We start from the raw sequence: 16,384 nt of genomic DNA, 5'->3' as shown, positions 1-16,384 counted from the left end.
CATTAAGATCAGGCATGACTGTTACACAAGGCAGAATCAATCATGTTATATACCATGGGAAGTTAATGTTGAAAACAGGAACTTATTAGTGAGACTACTTCTATCAAATTTTTAATACCTCTAATAATCAGTCATTTTCATTTTGGTAACTTTTTTTTTTTTTAATAGTTTCAATAAAAATTAGCCTAAATGCTAGTAAAACCTCATCTCCCAACATAAGTTTAGCAGCCCACCTGCATGGATTAGGGTCCAGTACATGCTGCAATACAACTACGTGACCCCAGCTGCAAATTCTCTTTTTATACAGTTGACAATACCCTGAGATGGTGGCACAAACTGGAGTTGCCAGCAGTGTCACTTGGCAGCACAACGGCTAAGTCATGGTCCTCCTTCTCCATGCAGACTTGATGGTTTGGACTGGCACCTAAATTATCCCAAAAAACAACTGCCTTACTTGCTCCTCCATATACATACTCTCTGGGCCCATGGATCCTGCTCCCTGATGCTTAAAATAGGCTGTCAGCATACTTACTCTCTTTCTTAAAATAGAGGTATGATAATGAAATGTAACAGTGCAGGATGATCAACAAGTACCCATATTTAGTTATCGTACTTCTATTTTGCTGCCAGGGCCTGCAGAGAAGCAGGAACACCAACTTCGTGTGCACATGTTTATATGCACATCTAGACATTAGATGGGGAAAAGGAAATGGTTTGGCTTTAATACTTGCAAATTGTGAATCTAGACTAAGTTTTTCTTAGCTTTGAATATTCACTATTACATTCTTATTTCTTATGTTGCTAATTAGACTCTCTTCGCCTACAGTTGAAACAAACCTCACCAGCTGGTCAGAAACTCAGACAATTTGCCGCTAGCCACTTGCAAAGTGTGCCATATTGAGCTGAGAATTACAAACATAGGGCTGTGGGCTTGCACAAATCAAATATACATTTATTGCCATGTATGCTGCCATACATGTATCTGCTGTATCATACATTTATCTATCATACATGTATCTGTCATTTATGTCTCCTGTATAAAGTGATATTCTAGGAAATGCTGCTCTCCAATAAGCAAATGAAAGAGAAAGAAAATTACCTGAAGCCCACTGATACCACGTGAAAAATTGTCATTGCCTTCAATGGCTTTTGACCAGGCTGCGTATGCCCAAAATTAATCATTTCTCATGACTACGGCAGGTTGTCCCTCCGAACACAAGGGACGTGCTGTGCAGGGGATCAATCCTGCTTGCATTTCTCATGCAAGTTTGATTTAGCCCCAGCACAGCAGGTGACCTGAAAATGTACGGCACGCTACATGAGACAAATAGCTGCTGCGGTGAACCTTGATGCTGCTGGAGAGAAGTGGGCCTAATAAAAACAGCATTTTATTTATAAGGCGCAATTAAAATCTTGAGTTTAACTTTCAAGTTTCATATAATGAGACCAGTGTTTTAACAAATGGTACTGAAAGTACCATTAGGGGAACTGTGATAGTAAAAGATTATCTGCAAAAATGTACCGTTTGCAGAGCACCTTTATGCATTCAAAAAAATGTAAATGTCTGCTCACCAGACTGTCTGCTCCAGAGGGTAAACCATTTAGAGGTCTAGCTATTCAAATGGATATGTCAAAAAGACTTTAAAAATCTGTTTCATTACTGATAATGCTCTAATTCTGTCTATGCACTGGAGTGTAATCATTTACGGTATTGACTCATGTTTTACTGGTAAATGGCTCTGTCATAGCAACCTGTTTTTCCCCAGCAAAAAGTGTTTTACTTGCTGCCATGAAAACCACGGCTATCCACCCACTCAGATATGAGCACAACACTTACTGCAAATGTCACAACAACGATTATGAAACAACAGCAATGTGAGTCATGCAGGATTACAGCAAAACAAGTGATACTTTGGGTGATTTTGGAACACTTATCCTATTATTAGAAACTTCTGTACTTTGTGTAACTGATGAAAAATTAATTAGATATACAGCGCTGGAGAGCTGGCAGCTAATGCTAAGCTAGCAAAGCGATATGTAGCAGTTTGGTTGCTGTTAAACTACCAAGGAAAATCCCACTGAAAACAAAATGCACTGAAATTGAGATTTATGGAAAAATGTTAGAGCCCACAGGACCACAGTATTAACAGTCCAGTAACCAGAGAGGTAAAGAAATCCCTGACTGGATCCAGAAATGGAAGTCAGTAGTTTCAGTTTTTTAGCCCACTTCCAGCCAGCTAAGTGACTGACTCCAGCACATGGAAATTAACTTTAAAAGGAACTTTTTAGGCTCATTTGAAATTCTGGATTGTGTCGAACTAAACCTACAGATGTCTGGCACAGTAATGGCGACTGATGTGCAACGCAGTTTTCTATTAATAAACAGAGTATAACTTTGTTGGTTCTTGGTATAGCCTTTCCAAATCTCCCCAGATTGCCAGTCTGACCAGGTTGTATGCTTGTCTTTATAGTGGTTCAACACTGTGGGAAAATGTCCAGAAACTAAAATGTGCAAAGTAACAAGCACTGTAAACCAGTCTGAGTCATTATTCCCCTTACATTTTGTAGTATCCTCACGTCAACACAAAATCCAATTGGATATGTTTTCCTGTTTAATACAGCATTAACATCCATATATGCCAAACTTCTAACTACAACATTCCCAATATTAAAATATACCATTTAATTCCACAGAACTAGGATCTGATCTTATCTGAATGATGGATCTTGCTCTGCATCATTTACATTTTTTTGCAATCACATACAGAGGGGCTATGAGGCAAGACCACATGTTAGCCATCAATGCCATTTTTTTTCTTTTTGGTTACGGGCCAGAGAGAGGCTACTAATCAGTGTGCAGAGGTCACCCACCTGCCCCCTGGATCATAGTTCACACACACAATTAATTCATTATGGGGAAAAGTCACTGCTGGAGGTTGAACTGCCCATTCCACTTTTTTTTTTTTTTTTTGAGGTGAATGTCCTGCCACTGACCTGAAGAAATAGCTCCATTAGCTAAAGCTCTGTTAAATCACGTTTTCTTATGCAATTTTTTCTAACACAAAGAATATAAACCAACGATTAATAGAAAATTTTACCACCAAAGCAAGAATTGCTATTTGTAAGGACAATGGACACGGAATGTTTCTGAATTTCATTCTCTCTTAGTTGCATTAATTTATTGTCCCTTTACAATGTTGCCATGGAAAGCATGACTTAGGCCTGATGTCTATGGTAAATGAGGTTTATCACAACTGATTTACCATCTGCATTCCTGTTGTTATAGGCACGTATGTATGAAACATAATAATGAGTAGTTAACATTCCTTCCATGTACAATCTAGCTTCACAAAACAAGTATCAAAGACTCTTAGCAAATCAGTTACGTTGGTAAGCACTGAACAAGATAAGGAAACTGAGGTGCAGCAAAATAAAAGGCAGATGTGAAAAAAGACTTAGTCACTTAACACTGATACTGTACCTAAACAAATCTACTTCAACAGCATCTGAACCTGGGATTGCCTTATCTCCTAAGTGTTAGAGTCAGCAATGATGAAGTCACTCTTTCACATGTGAAAGTTCTTCATTAGCATTCATCATCATGCACTTCTTCAAATTATCCCAGAAGGTAAGCCAGATTTCCTCCCACCCACAGCAATACGAGATCCTGAAAACAGGTAAAGTATTGCTATTCTACCTCATCCAGGAAGAGGGCTGCAGTGACACTGCAAACATTGCAGTGATTGTTCATCTCACATTCAACTGTTGTTGCCTCATTAGTTCTTTGTGCCCTTGCTCCCCAATATCTTCCCTAATATTCTACAAAACAGATGCTTCCTAGTTCCTTCCATAGCCTTCTTCAGCTTCTTTGGTAGCATCACTGCTGCTTTTGTTTAGATTTTTGTTACCAAAGAGTCTCTTTATTTGCTGGCCTCCTTTCTGAACACATATCTCATATATAACATACTCTGCTGTCAGCCTGCAGTGTCCTGGTATCCCTGATGATTATAATTTCTTCAATTATTTTGCTTGTATGTATCATCAAACTAAAGTTTCAAATCTCTTCAATCTTGCAGTCTGAGCAGCTATCCACCCAATAAAGAGAAAGAGTCTTACCTCAGCTTGAATGCTAGATGGCAAAACTGAGGTTTCGCTTTCTGTTATACTGCTGGTCGGACCATTGCTTGGGGAACTGGGACCTGATCCAGGGGAGCTGCTACTGACTGAGGATTCTGGAAAACAGATGAAGCATCCATGAATTCATGGTTCACACCAAAAAAACACAAGACTTCAATTAACTGGATACACTTAATGGCACAGGGTGTTTTCTTTTGCTGTTGAAAAGTATCTACCAATTATGAATGGGCTATTTATTTACATTAAAGTTTTTTAACTCACTCTCCTTTTCCTTTGTTTTTCCTTTTACAGTGCTAACAAGGAAAGATACTCTTGGTCTTTCTCTTTCTGACCTGTCTGCTTCACAAAGGGTGAGTTTAATTATTTAATCATTTTCACAAAGATGGTATGATACTCGGTATCAGGCAGAGATAGACACATAGAACTTGTAAAGAGTGAAAAGGAAAGAAAGAATTTTCTTTTTAATTGCATAGAGTCCTGCCTCTGTAAGAGATCAAAATGACAGAGATAGTAGGCTTGCAAAGGTCATGATAACATACCATCAATTCATGGGGCCTACTGCCATCCCCTTAGTCTTTAAAAAGGGTGCTGGACCTGCCTGTAGTAGACAAATTTTTACATATGCAAGTAATAATGACAGAATATACACCACTTTCACTGCATCTTTAGTACAAATACGAAGGAATATTGACCACATACAAAAATCTTAAAATAGCATTTTAAAGGCTATATGTTATCTTGATTTAATATTTCCCAAGTTCTGTTTAAGATGAAGGGGAAGAGGATGGTCTAATTGTGTGTTGCTGTATTCAGTCATTCTAATCCTATACTGATATAAATGAAAGTTCTGCACATGGGAGCAACTAACAAGGATAAAGATGAAAGAATGTGGCATTAGTAGAGATAAGGCTATTTCAGGTGATAACTTTCAAACGCAAATCTTCAGGAAGTTAAAATAATGAATAACTAAGTGTGGCAGTAAATATTCTATGGCCAATTCTTTGCTTCTTCACTCTTTCTCAGTTCACTTGCAAAAATACGTCCTCAGTTTGACCAAAAATAACAGGAGATTTCCTGGTAGTTTCTTGGATCTGTTGCTGTTTCCTGCTAAAGCTGATTTCAATTTACTGAAGTGAACCAGTACCCAGCTATAGTAGCTGGTCAGGTAAAGTTCTTGCTCTGTTTTCTGACTACTTTTCATAGAGCAGTAGAAACTTCTTTTTTTTCCTCAGTTTTTGAATAGTTATAACAGTACTTTTATATAAATAAAGGGCTATTTTTAGTTAAAAGAATTTTAAAAAGGAGAAAAAAGCTTCAGCCAAATGCTTGATCAGGGAAGCTTTGTTTATGAAAGGTGAAAAGCGTCATATAACAGATATTGATAATTATAATTGCAATCTGTAATGCTTAGAATTATTGTCAGATACAGGAAGAGAACACAATATTTTTTCTTTTTCAGGTTTCTGCTCTGTCGATGGCTGTAGAAAAGAATATTCTGGGACAAGTAGTTCACTTTATACCTTTCTTGCAAGCGTACAAAATATAAAGAAATCAGCTAAAACTAAGGAAGTGGAAATCAAGAAGCTCATAACAGCATCAGCAAATGGAAATAATACATTAGTTGTAAAAATTCTGATCTGGAAATAATTTATAGGGAATATATATTTATATATTTACACCTGATATACTGTGAAAAGTTGTCATGAGAATTGCATTTATGAGGACACTGAAGTGAATTCATTCATTACGTCTTATACTTCCTTCTTGTTGTGACATTATTCCGATATACCAAATGAATTAAGACACGTTTGACAGTTCAGAAACAGTTCATTGTATAAGCATACAGCCTGATTGTAGTAACACTTGAACAAGCCATGAAAGTACCAAATACTAATGTGAAGTCAAAGCAAGAAACCTCGAATGTTCTTCTCTTTCAAATCAACAAATAAGGTCTTGACTCATTCTAGTCCTGAGCACCAAAGTGAGAGAATTTTAGACTGTTTAGTAGCTGGGGTGCAATTCTGCAAAATAATATATGTGACAAAGTTATGACTCTATAACGTCAAACAGGTGAAAGAGAGCCTTGGCATCCACTGTTCATCCAGCCTGTTACTTTTTTAGTTCAAGGGTAGGGAAAATATTGAAAGAAATACTACTTGATGACAAATTTTTATTTTGCATTTTTTCCCTCTAATCCCTGTATATTCAGAATCCAATATCTTTACATGCTAAAAGTTCCCTTTCAATTACCAAGAATACTATCAACTGTGGCCAAAAATATGTCACTCAGTATTTAAACATTTCAACTTTTGCTACTGAAAAAATAGCTTAGTGAGCCCTTACATCAAAATGAACTGATTGACATTTTCAAGCAAGAGAAACCAGCAGGATAGGACCAAACACAAGATTCCAAAATGGTCTGCGATTAACCTAAGTAACATCAGATAGGTGTGTTTGTGCCTGCTAGTAGCATCTACATTTTCCACAGGAGACAAGAAGTGGGACATGCAAAATCCCAAATGCTCTCCATGTACAGAAGACACAAATTAGGGGAAGACACTATTGTTTTCTTGTTTAATATCCCCTACCATCAACAGTTTACCATTTATTTGTTCTACCTGTTTTCCAAGCACTGTTTTCCACACTGGCTGGAAAGGATGGCTTTCAAATGGACAATGTCTTTTTAGTAAGCGGTAGAAAGCTGAAGATTACAAGTTATTCATACATAGCTATTTCTTTAATATGCTTTTCTTTCCAGCAGCAGGAAAGATTAAAAAAAAAAAAAAAAGAAAAAAGACGATGCATACTTTTGTTTAGTAAACAATTTAAATTCCAATATACCACTTTTAGGAGTATTTTATACATGCCTGCAAGCAGTCACAGTTAAGACATAATTTCTCCATTCTTAATTACCTGTCACCTCAAAGAGTCGCTTCTTGAATGAACTGACAACATTTCCGTCCTTTCTCCTGAGTAAAGGACTGCTTCTCCTTTCCGTCACCTTCTGTTTTAACCTTGAACGTACCTTCAAATTGGGCTCTGAGGCTGCAGATGAAGACAAGAAAATGAATGATTATAAAACAAATTATTACTTTACCCAGACACCATTGGCATTCCCTATAGGACCTCATCTGATCCAAGGAGAGCTCAGAGGCAGAGATTTTACTGCCCATTGTCTCCAGTCATTCTGCTGCTCCTCATACAACTCCATCTCAGACTGAAGGCTTGGAAAGAGAGGAAGGAGGCCAAAAAGCTTTGAATCCCAGTATTGTTACCACTTTCAACTTCACCTCCATTTTGCCTTCCCCTAATCCTCTCTTCCAAAACAAGTTCAAAATAAACGTGTATTGATGAGAATGCCTCTATTTCTCACCTGCCTTAACTCTATCAGACAACAGCAGAGAAGAGAGGAGGGAATTGTATTTTTATCTTATTTCCTTAACATTAAAGCAAAATAACAATAAAAAAGCCTGTATTTAACATGTAGTTTATGCAGTAATTTCTGGTTTAAATTCTTCTTTTCTCTGCCTCTAAACATTTTTGATTCCTCATATATTCTTGAATTCAAGGCACAGACACTAAGCTATTAGAGCAAAATATTTCAGTGGATATGCTGAAAAAGGCAGAAAAGAATTTTAATTATAACACATTGAATTAACTTCTTTTCCTCCCTAAAGAACTAGCCATTACTTTTTTTTCTCATCCCATTTCAACTCTAAAGTTACCCATTAATTATCATTAATATCACTAGTATTAATTAGAGATGACTGAAACTTGTATTCTACACCATTTTAATCTCTCTTGAAGGTGAAAACTTGGATGGAAATACACCTTGGAACTTGGAACATTATAATTGGATTATGGCCTGATGACAGAAATAGAAAGAAGCCTCTACTGCTGCCTTTTGATTTCGGTTAGAAATATAAATTATGACAAGACTTGCTGGCAGAACATTTCTTGGTCAGCAATTTTAGGCCCAGATCTTCAATGTTTTCTCAGTAACACACCAAACAACTAGATTTATTACAGTGTCCTAGGAACATTTACACAGAAAATCATACGGTCTGAAAAAGAAGAAGTAGGATTGATTCCCAGAAAACCTAGGATTACATTTAATGCACCTTGGGCAGGTTCCACCTTTGTTTCCCAAATGGACACAGTCTTTTCATGCTAAGACCAGAGATGAAGCTCTGCTGTGCTTCTTATTTTGTGATATTTTTAGCATGATGTTTCATGTACTCGTTTATCTCTTCTTATAAGTAAACCCTCTATCAAACAGACTGCTAAGAGCTAGTGAAAGATAATTGTGGAATAGACTTTGTTTGTGTTTCCCCTTCTGGAACTGAGGCTTGGCTAAGCAGTATCTCAAAACAAAGAGAGCTGAAACTGAATCAGTTCTCTCTCCTATGCACCAACATAAATTCAGCCCCAAAGAAGGAGCAGGAGTTAGCAGAAAAACTAAATAAATGAAATCTTCACTCAATTCAATATTTTACCACTTGTCAGTCTGGGACAGGAACTCAAACCTATGCTTCTAATTCCAATCCTTGCCCAGCATGTAAGATCACGAATTTGCTTCCTGCTGTCCCACTCATTCCCTCAGTGATGAGGACATTAGAAATGTTTATGTGGGAGCAAAGGAACTGCACCTCTGCCAGAGTGCTGCTGTGACCTGCTGCTCCCACAGCCACTTGCTCCCTTCACCAGATACTCTGTCACTCTTGGCCAGCTCTCCCTTTAAGTATCTTATGACTTGAGCACATTTCAGACAGATACATAGGCTAGCAAAATAGTGGAAATCTTTAATAATAAAAATATTAACAAGAAATCTTGATTTTATCTGTTACTACCATAATTAAGACCAATGGTTCTTGTACCAGAGACTTGTTTGCTAAGACACCATTTGGTATGAAACTGAAAATATAACAGTGGGCAAAGATTACACCACATGCTTTCATCACAGGTCTCATCCTAGTATGATGACATTTTGAAGAAAAGGTGCTGACCCCACTTGCACTTATGGTTATTTCCATTTGTACTATTCCATAGTCTTAATATTCAGAAAATACTTCTATATCCATGCCAGAGTAATGTGATACAAATCCTCTGCAACATTCACTGGGGAGATAATCCACTTGCACATGAATGTTTCATGCTCACAGTGATTGCCTTTGTGTTTTTACCACACTCCCATCGTAATTCTGCATCCCAATCAATAATATAAACAGAGGAAGCAGACTTTGTTTTCAGTGTCTGAATTTATGAGGCAGCTGAGAAGACAGACCTTGTATGAAAGATGACATATTATTTTTAAGTGGAAATAACCAATCTTAAAGTGAAAAGGCATGAAGAGTGACTTTTAAATTATAAAATAAACCTTCCAAGACAAAGACAAGGGTTGAGGACTGTGTGCTTCAAATGGGAGCCAGTCTCCCATGAGGAACTGCCAGCTGCTAAGATGGTACCAGCTGGGACTCGAGGGCTGGCAATAAGTATTCAGATTTCAGTGTGCTAAGTAAATTTAACCAATTTGAGAATGTCTGGACAAAGCGCAGAACTGGAAAGCGGGTTCTTGATACCTGTCAGTGGCTGGGCCATTGGCTTGGTGTATGCCTGTAGAGGCGACTGTACCATCGTGCCCCACTGAAGCTGAAGCAAGCTATTGCTGGCTGCAACGGGTACCGATCACTACAGCAATCCTACGTGCTTCAGTGCATTCCTACATGCAGACAGTAGTAACACATCTATAATTGTCAACTCTCTTTGGATTGTTAAAAAGGCAAAATTAAGTATTTTAAGCTTCAAGGATATAGCTATGGATAAAAAATAAAAAGATACACATATGTATATATACATATACTGGCCCAAAGCTTATACATGAGATTATTTCTAAATAACTTTACTCCTTTTAAATCTGAAATGCAAATGAGTGAGCAAAGTAAAAAAAATAAATATCTTTTAAACTTTTTTTTTTTTAATTTAATTGTTCCCCTAGTATTTGCAAGGCACTCGGAAAGACTTAGCTGTGAATGCTGAAGAATAATAATTAATCTGCCTTATGTTTTAAATGACTATCTGGTTTGATACTTGAACTCATAGTTCTTAGAACTGGTCTTCAGAGAGAACTGTTTAAAATAACTGTTTTGCATTAGCCGCCCCATGTGTATTTCTACTGCACATTATTAGCACCTTTGCTCAGTTTAATTAATCCACTGTCAAAGTTGACTATGTTCATCATCCAAAGGCATTCTCAGTGTAGAACAGGAGTGTCACAAGGGGAGCCAGCACCAAATAACTTCTGAGGCTTAAACTTTACTCACCAGCTTGCCACAGAACAGCTTCCTCAGGCAGATACAAGCCCTTAAGCCCTAAAGAATTAATTTTTTTTTCCTCTACATTAATACCACAAAATCATTGAAAAGCCCTTCATGAAGTCTATGACTTTATGTGGTAATAGGACCTCTCTGAAGCGCTGGAGGTGCTGAATGCATTAGGGTTTGTTGGGTTAGATTTGTGCCACTACAGTGGTAGAAAACCAAGAAGATGGAATGCCAGAGATGAGAGAAAAATGGGAGCACACAGCTGGGAGCAGGGCAGATCGGGAAAACAGGCTGCACCTTCTATGGCCATAGGCCGATAGGTTGGGCTACTCATCTAAAGTCCTGCTAAAAGCCAGTATACATGTGATGTAGGTCTAATTGGTCATTATTAGCCTAACCTCTTCAGTCTGCAAATCTTTGCACTTCTACTACATTTAGCACTTTGGGACAACGAATAATTTGTTCCCACTTTGGGAAAGGAAAAATATATTAATTGAGAGTGTTTTGTAGGAAAGCAAACAAAACGATACCGTGATTTTCTCTGAAGGTCACCAAAGCCCATGTCATTGATCTTGATGGGAATCAGCTGATATCCATTTGAGTGATTCACTCAAGTGGATTTCAAGAAAGACAAGCCTGAGAATGACTTTGTTTATGCAACTCTGTAGCATAATTTGGAATAATAAGATGTGACAGTAACATGGTTTGCTCAGAGTCTCTTCACTATTACATGGCTTAATATCTCTTTTTAGTGCTAGTAATATTGAATTGATATTTCTCTTTAAATGACTTTAAGTGGACAACAGCTATGAAAGATACAGAAAGAATCAAACAGTAACAGAAGATATAGGCAACACAAGGATCAATTATCTAACTCCTTGTCATGCATGACTCGTAGTTATCTCTACGGAACTGATAATTTTGGTAATTCTTCCTAGGTGAAGATGAAAGATAGCATCTTCATGATTTTTGTCGTCTTTTATGGTGGCTTGAAATAGCAGAAAAGAAGTAACTAACTGTTTTGTTAAAATGGAAAATATACAGGCTCCTATATGGCCACATGCTAATTTCATTACAACAACCATCATTGCTCAGGTGAAAGAAAACTAATTTCTCCTGAGTAATATGATATTGAAACACAAGCATGAGAGATATCAAAATGATTCAGTGTAGTCATTGTGTCATATACTGCACTTTGCTTAATATTAGCAATTTGCAGATACTAGCATTAAAGAATACAGCCTGGGGCTAGGGTGCTCCCAGCCAAGCTGAGGTTTTCTTTTTTAACAGGGCTTTGCTTCACCATTGTATTTTTTGTTGTTTTTTTTTTTTTGTTTGTTTGCTTAATTAAACACACACATATTTAAGAACAAGTGATAAAAATCTTTTCTGTGCTTGGGGAAAGTACATATATATACATGAAGGGAATGTGACAGATAATAACGTCCTATTTTCTGATGGTTCCAGGAACACAGTACTACTTTTGTATCAGAAAAGCGTGTGCCAACTTCAAATCAGCATTTAATGAAACCAGGCAGGAAATGGGGGATGGGAGAGGGTGTATAGTGAGCAGGTCCTCATCTCCAGTTGAAAGCCATATATAGGAAACCTGAAGAACAGAAAGTGAGCTTTTGTCCAGGCTTCCAAAGGCTCTAAAGTGAAAGCATTTCCTTTTCTTAGCTGGTAGGCTGGCTTGAAAAAGCTGTGGGGCAGTCGAGGTAAATGATACTAAATTTGGCTACAAAGAGTTCAACCACAGCACATGCAGCAGCGGCAAAATTACCATTTTACTTGAGAAAGATGAATTGTTCCCTATTGCCCAGGCTCCAACTGTTATCACTAAGATCATTTGGAAACAATAACATGGACTTCTCTAAAGTATTTAAGTCAACAGAAACAACTATGAAACAAATACTTCATGATTTTGAAGTAATTCTAGCTCTTCACTGGTATTCTCTGTATCTTTAGTTATCGTTTTTTTAAGGTGTGAAGGGTCATATATTAAATTGATTCGAATATATTCTATGCTGTACTCCATGCAGGAGTTATCACTTGTTTTTTCCTGCCTTATACCTACGAAGTGCCAATAAAGGAATACAGTCAAGAAATCTTTTCTTTTCTTTCCCCTTTCCTTTCCTTTCCTTTCCTTTCCTTTCCTTTCCTTTCCTTTCCTTTCCTTTCCTTTCCTTTCCTTTCCTTTCCTTTCCTTTCCTTTCCTTTCCTTTCCTTTCCTTTCCTTTCCCTTTCTTTATGCTATTCTATTAGAGACCCATGCACAGATAAACATTATGTGCTTTACAACACACAACCATGACAAGTCTGTGCCTGAGAAAACTTAAAGTGTAAATTACAAAAAAATGGATTGTGTATGGGTATAGATCTTTGGAGGTACAAGAGAAAATAATGAGATGATACTTGTTAGCATGATGGTGGCATTGCCAGCATACCAGTGGCTTAACCTTTGTCAAGATTCTTTCTAGCACTGAGACAAATGACAATTTTCTAGAAGATGCTGATTGTGAATAATTAAATAAATTTGAGGTCTCTGTGGTGATTTCCTTTTAAGCAGGAGGAGCAGAATGGGAGAAAACATACTGTAAAGGTATCTTTATTTTGTGGGTTCACTGCATAACAGAATGGGTTCCTTGTCCATGCTATGGGCTCCCCTTCACCATGGTAATACACACCAATAACAAAGCAGCCTGCCTTTCTGTGTCATGCCAGGACCTGGAGATCAAGGAAGAAGTCAAATCCCCCTCACTACTGCAGCAAGGAGAACAGCCAAAAGAGGCATACATAAGTTCCTAAGATCTTAGTCTGAGAGTAGTGGGTTAGGGAGAAATTTGTCAGTTTCCCCATCAGTGATGTAGGCACTGTGAAAGGCACAAGAAACTTTTCATGACATCAGAAAGGCTAAATGAGGAGACAGTCTGGGCTTCCTCACCAAAACTATGAATGCAAGCAATTTCAGACAGAAAGCTGGAGAGGGAGAGAACACAGGTGAGGGACCAAAATTGCTTCCATCTTCCCTAGCTGCTCTGTGGAGAGCTGTGAATAAGTTTGTCTTTCTGAGGGCCCTGACGGTCTCCCAGCCTTTCCCCTGCACCACGCGGTTCTAGCAGACATGTAAATGTTCTCTGTTCTGCATGGAGTTTCAGACTTGTGCTCTGGCTTCCTGTAGGCAGCCACAGACTGTTTCAACCACCTCCACATAGCTGAATATATTAGACATAGGCAAGATGAGCAGTGACTTTTTGTTTTCTACATGACTGACTGACTTTTGCTGTAGGAAGCCACATTCCAGGACAAAACAATACCAGACAATAAACACATAGGACATTCTTCTCCACTAGCTGACAGATTGTGAGATACCAGTCTGTAGTATAGCTCTCTAGACTCAATGGCTTTTAAATTCTGGTCATTTAAAAACACATTTCTGAAAGAGCTTTAAATTAGATTCATGAGACAAAAAGCCATTTACATAACCTCTCTAAAGCTCTTCCAAGAACTACATGGACCTGACCACTGGGTGGTCCCAACCAGGGGGTGCACCAGATACAGAGGTATAGGATGGAGACACTTTGTTTTTCTGGCTTGCATCACCTAATGTGTTTTCAGCCTATACAGAAACTGTTTCCTGTACAACCATTTGCTTTAAGGGGAATGTTGGTCATATGTGAAACCCTTTAGTCCTTTGCTTTATTTAACTTTTGTAAAAGGTAGAACACTTTATTTATTCAGACTAAGGTAAATATCCATTCCCCAAATAAAAAAACAGGTTCAGTGAAACACATGGTAAAACAGCTAATTAGATTAGAGGGGATCTCTTGGCTTTCCAGCTCTCTTCAGGCTAAGGAAGCCAATTTAACAAGATTAGCAATTTTTCATTGATTTCCTAAAGAAGGTTCAAAAATGCAATACACCCTGAAGCCATTCTGAATATCTAACTTTTCCTTCTTATTCACTGTAGTATGTATGGAAACATAAAATTGCTGTTTTATTATCCATACAAACAAGAATGATCTTTCTAGTAATGCTTTATTGAGTTAGATGTAGGAATTACTTAGCGCTACATGCATTTAGCCAGAATTAGAGAGATTTATATTTTTCATGAAAGGCTGATCAATATGATGTATTTCCTATTGATATCTGTTCTGCATGTAATCTGTGAGGCAAAAGAACTGAACACTTGACAGAATTCTTAATAATTTATGTTCATTGGCACATGAACAGCATCTCCTTGCATTTGCACCAATGTGGGCTATATAACTGTTTCAATGACTCCATAGGTTTCATTGTCTCTCCTAAGTCCACATTACATGTTAAAACTGCTGAAGCCATGGTTTATTGCTGTGTCAGGTCCTTCTTAATCTTCTTCTTATGAAATAATATTCCTTTTTCAATAATAAATAGGGGATTAAAAAGTAAATAATACTATAGTGCCTTGGTATATAGACTAAAGAACAAGGATAATTTAAAATCAATTCTCATCTTTGCTGTCCATCTTCAAATTCTGTAATTTGTTCGCACTTTAATAACAATTATGGGAGCCTAACTGAATCTTAGTTCTCAGGAGTTGTAGAGGAGAAAGAAGAAGGTGAAGCACGTCACTTCATAGAGGGCATCCCTCATTTGAATATCCAGATTTAGTTATGTATGACCAGCAGTCCTGCTGGTTGGGTCTTGACTATTGGGATTATCAAATCCAGTCGGTTGTTCTTGCCCCCACTTCTGACCATATACACCTGCAAATACTGCAAATTCCACTCTTCATCCTAAATCCTCCTCTGACATCCATCAAACCACTAATTTTTCCAAAGTAAAAATTACTTTCTCCAGTGAAGAAGTGTCAGAGACAATCCCCTAAGTGTAACAGTCCAGACTTTTACAGGACCACAGTTTGACCCCTAGATACTAGATGCATGATTTATTTCTTATAGAATAATTATGTTCACTACTAAGTTGTTCCCCAGGCCCCATTAAAAAAAAAAAAAAAAAGAAAAAAAAAAAAAGGAAGAATTAGTTAATAGGGTGATTAAATCCCACAGATTTAAACCTATGAAAATATCCAGCCGTGATAGCTCATTGATGGCAGGTAGAGAGTGTAACATAATATATTGTCAGCCTTCAGAAATTAAACCCCATCACCTTCTCCCCCATTTTGAGAGGGTACCAATTTCATCCATAGATAAGAGTGAGACAGGACTAGATTGCTGAAGCATACTGTTAAGGGTTGTTCAAAGGCAAAGCAGAGTATCTGCAGAGGGACTCTGCTACAACAGTACTGGATGCCAAGAAAATGAGAGCACCAAAAGGCAGTGCATCTTGTTTTCCTAACAGATGAAAACTCTGGCCACATTCAGCTCAAAGGGACGAAGGCACAACTACACTGAAGGCAAATGGAGCTAAATTTGGCCCAAAAGTTGTCTGGAGTTTAAAAGCATGTTTGTCTAACTTCTGCAGGCAAGGCTGACTTTGTGAAAGCATGTCTCCAAAAAACACCCCACCTGTTTAAAATCTTAATTAGACTTTGATATTGCACCTTAACAACGAAACTGAATTAAATCAAGTTTACTTTTAGATAGGTTCTTTATGCTCTGGGATATAATTTGAGTCCCCTACAACTTAATTAGCTAAATATACAATGTAACCTTCCATCTGGTAGAGTAATTTAACAGGAATAATTGTGCACCACCATAACTCAACGAGACACTGAGGAAAACCATTGAAATGCTATTTCCTTTCCTTTGGAAGAGAATTATGTACAATTTCAGCATGCTTTGCATTTCTAACAGTTAAAGCCAACAGGGAGGTATCACTCTCATTTATATTACTTTCCCATGAGAAAATCAAAAGCAAAGTACAAAGCTTATGCCGTTGTTCATGAATGGCTCTGTAATACTTACTTGGCTTTAGCCAGAACATGT

General features: G+C 37.6%; 1 protein-coding gene across 24 annotated transcripts in view; it reads right to left on the bottom strand.

Moving 5' to 3' along the window:
• Window positions 1-16,384, bottom strand: part of HDAC9 (histone deacetylase 9) — a 480,477-nt gene that overhangs the window by 204,993 nt on the left and 259,100 nt on the right. For all 24 annotated transcript variants that reach the window (XM_040545937.1, XM_040545942.1, XM_040545957.1 and 21 more), the window contains 2 exons: window positions 7,051-7,182; window positions 4,117-4,232 (listed from right to left, as the gene is read on the bottom strand). In XM_040545937.1, coding sequence (XP_040401871.1) covers window positions 4,117-4,232; window positions 7,051-7,182 — 248 coding nt within the window. The remainder of the gene's footprint in view (window positions 1-4,116; window positions 4,233-7,050; window positions 7,183-16,384) is intronic.

The sequence above is a fragment of the Cygnus olor genome, chromosome 2, assembly GCF_009769625.2.
Source record: "Cygnus olor isolate bCygOlo1 chromosome 2, bCygOlo1.pri.v2, whole genome shotgun sequence".
Lineage (NCBI taxonomy): Eukaryota > Metazoa > Chordata > Aves > Anseriformes > Anatidae > Cygnus > Cygnus olor.
Note: the sequence above shows the minus strand (reverse complement) of the source record. Positions and strands in the feature narration are given on the sequence as shown.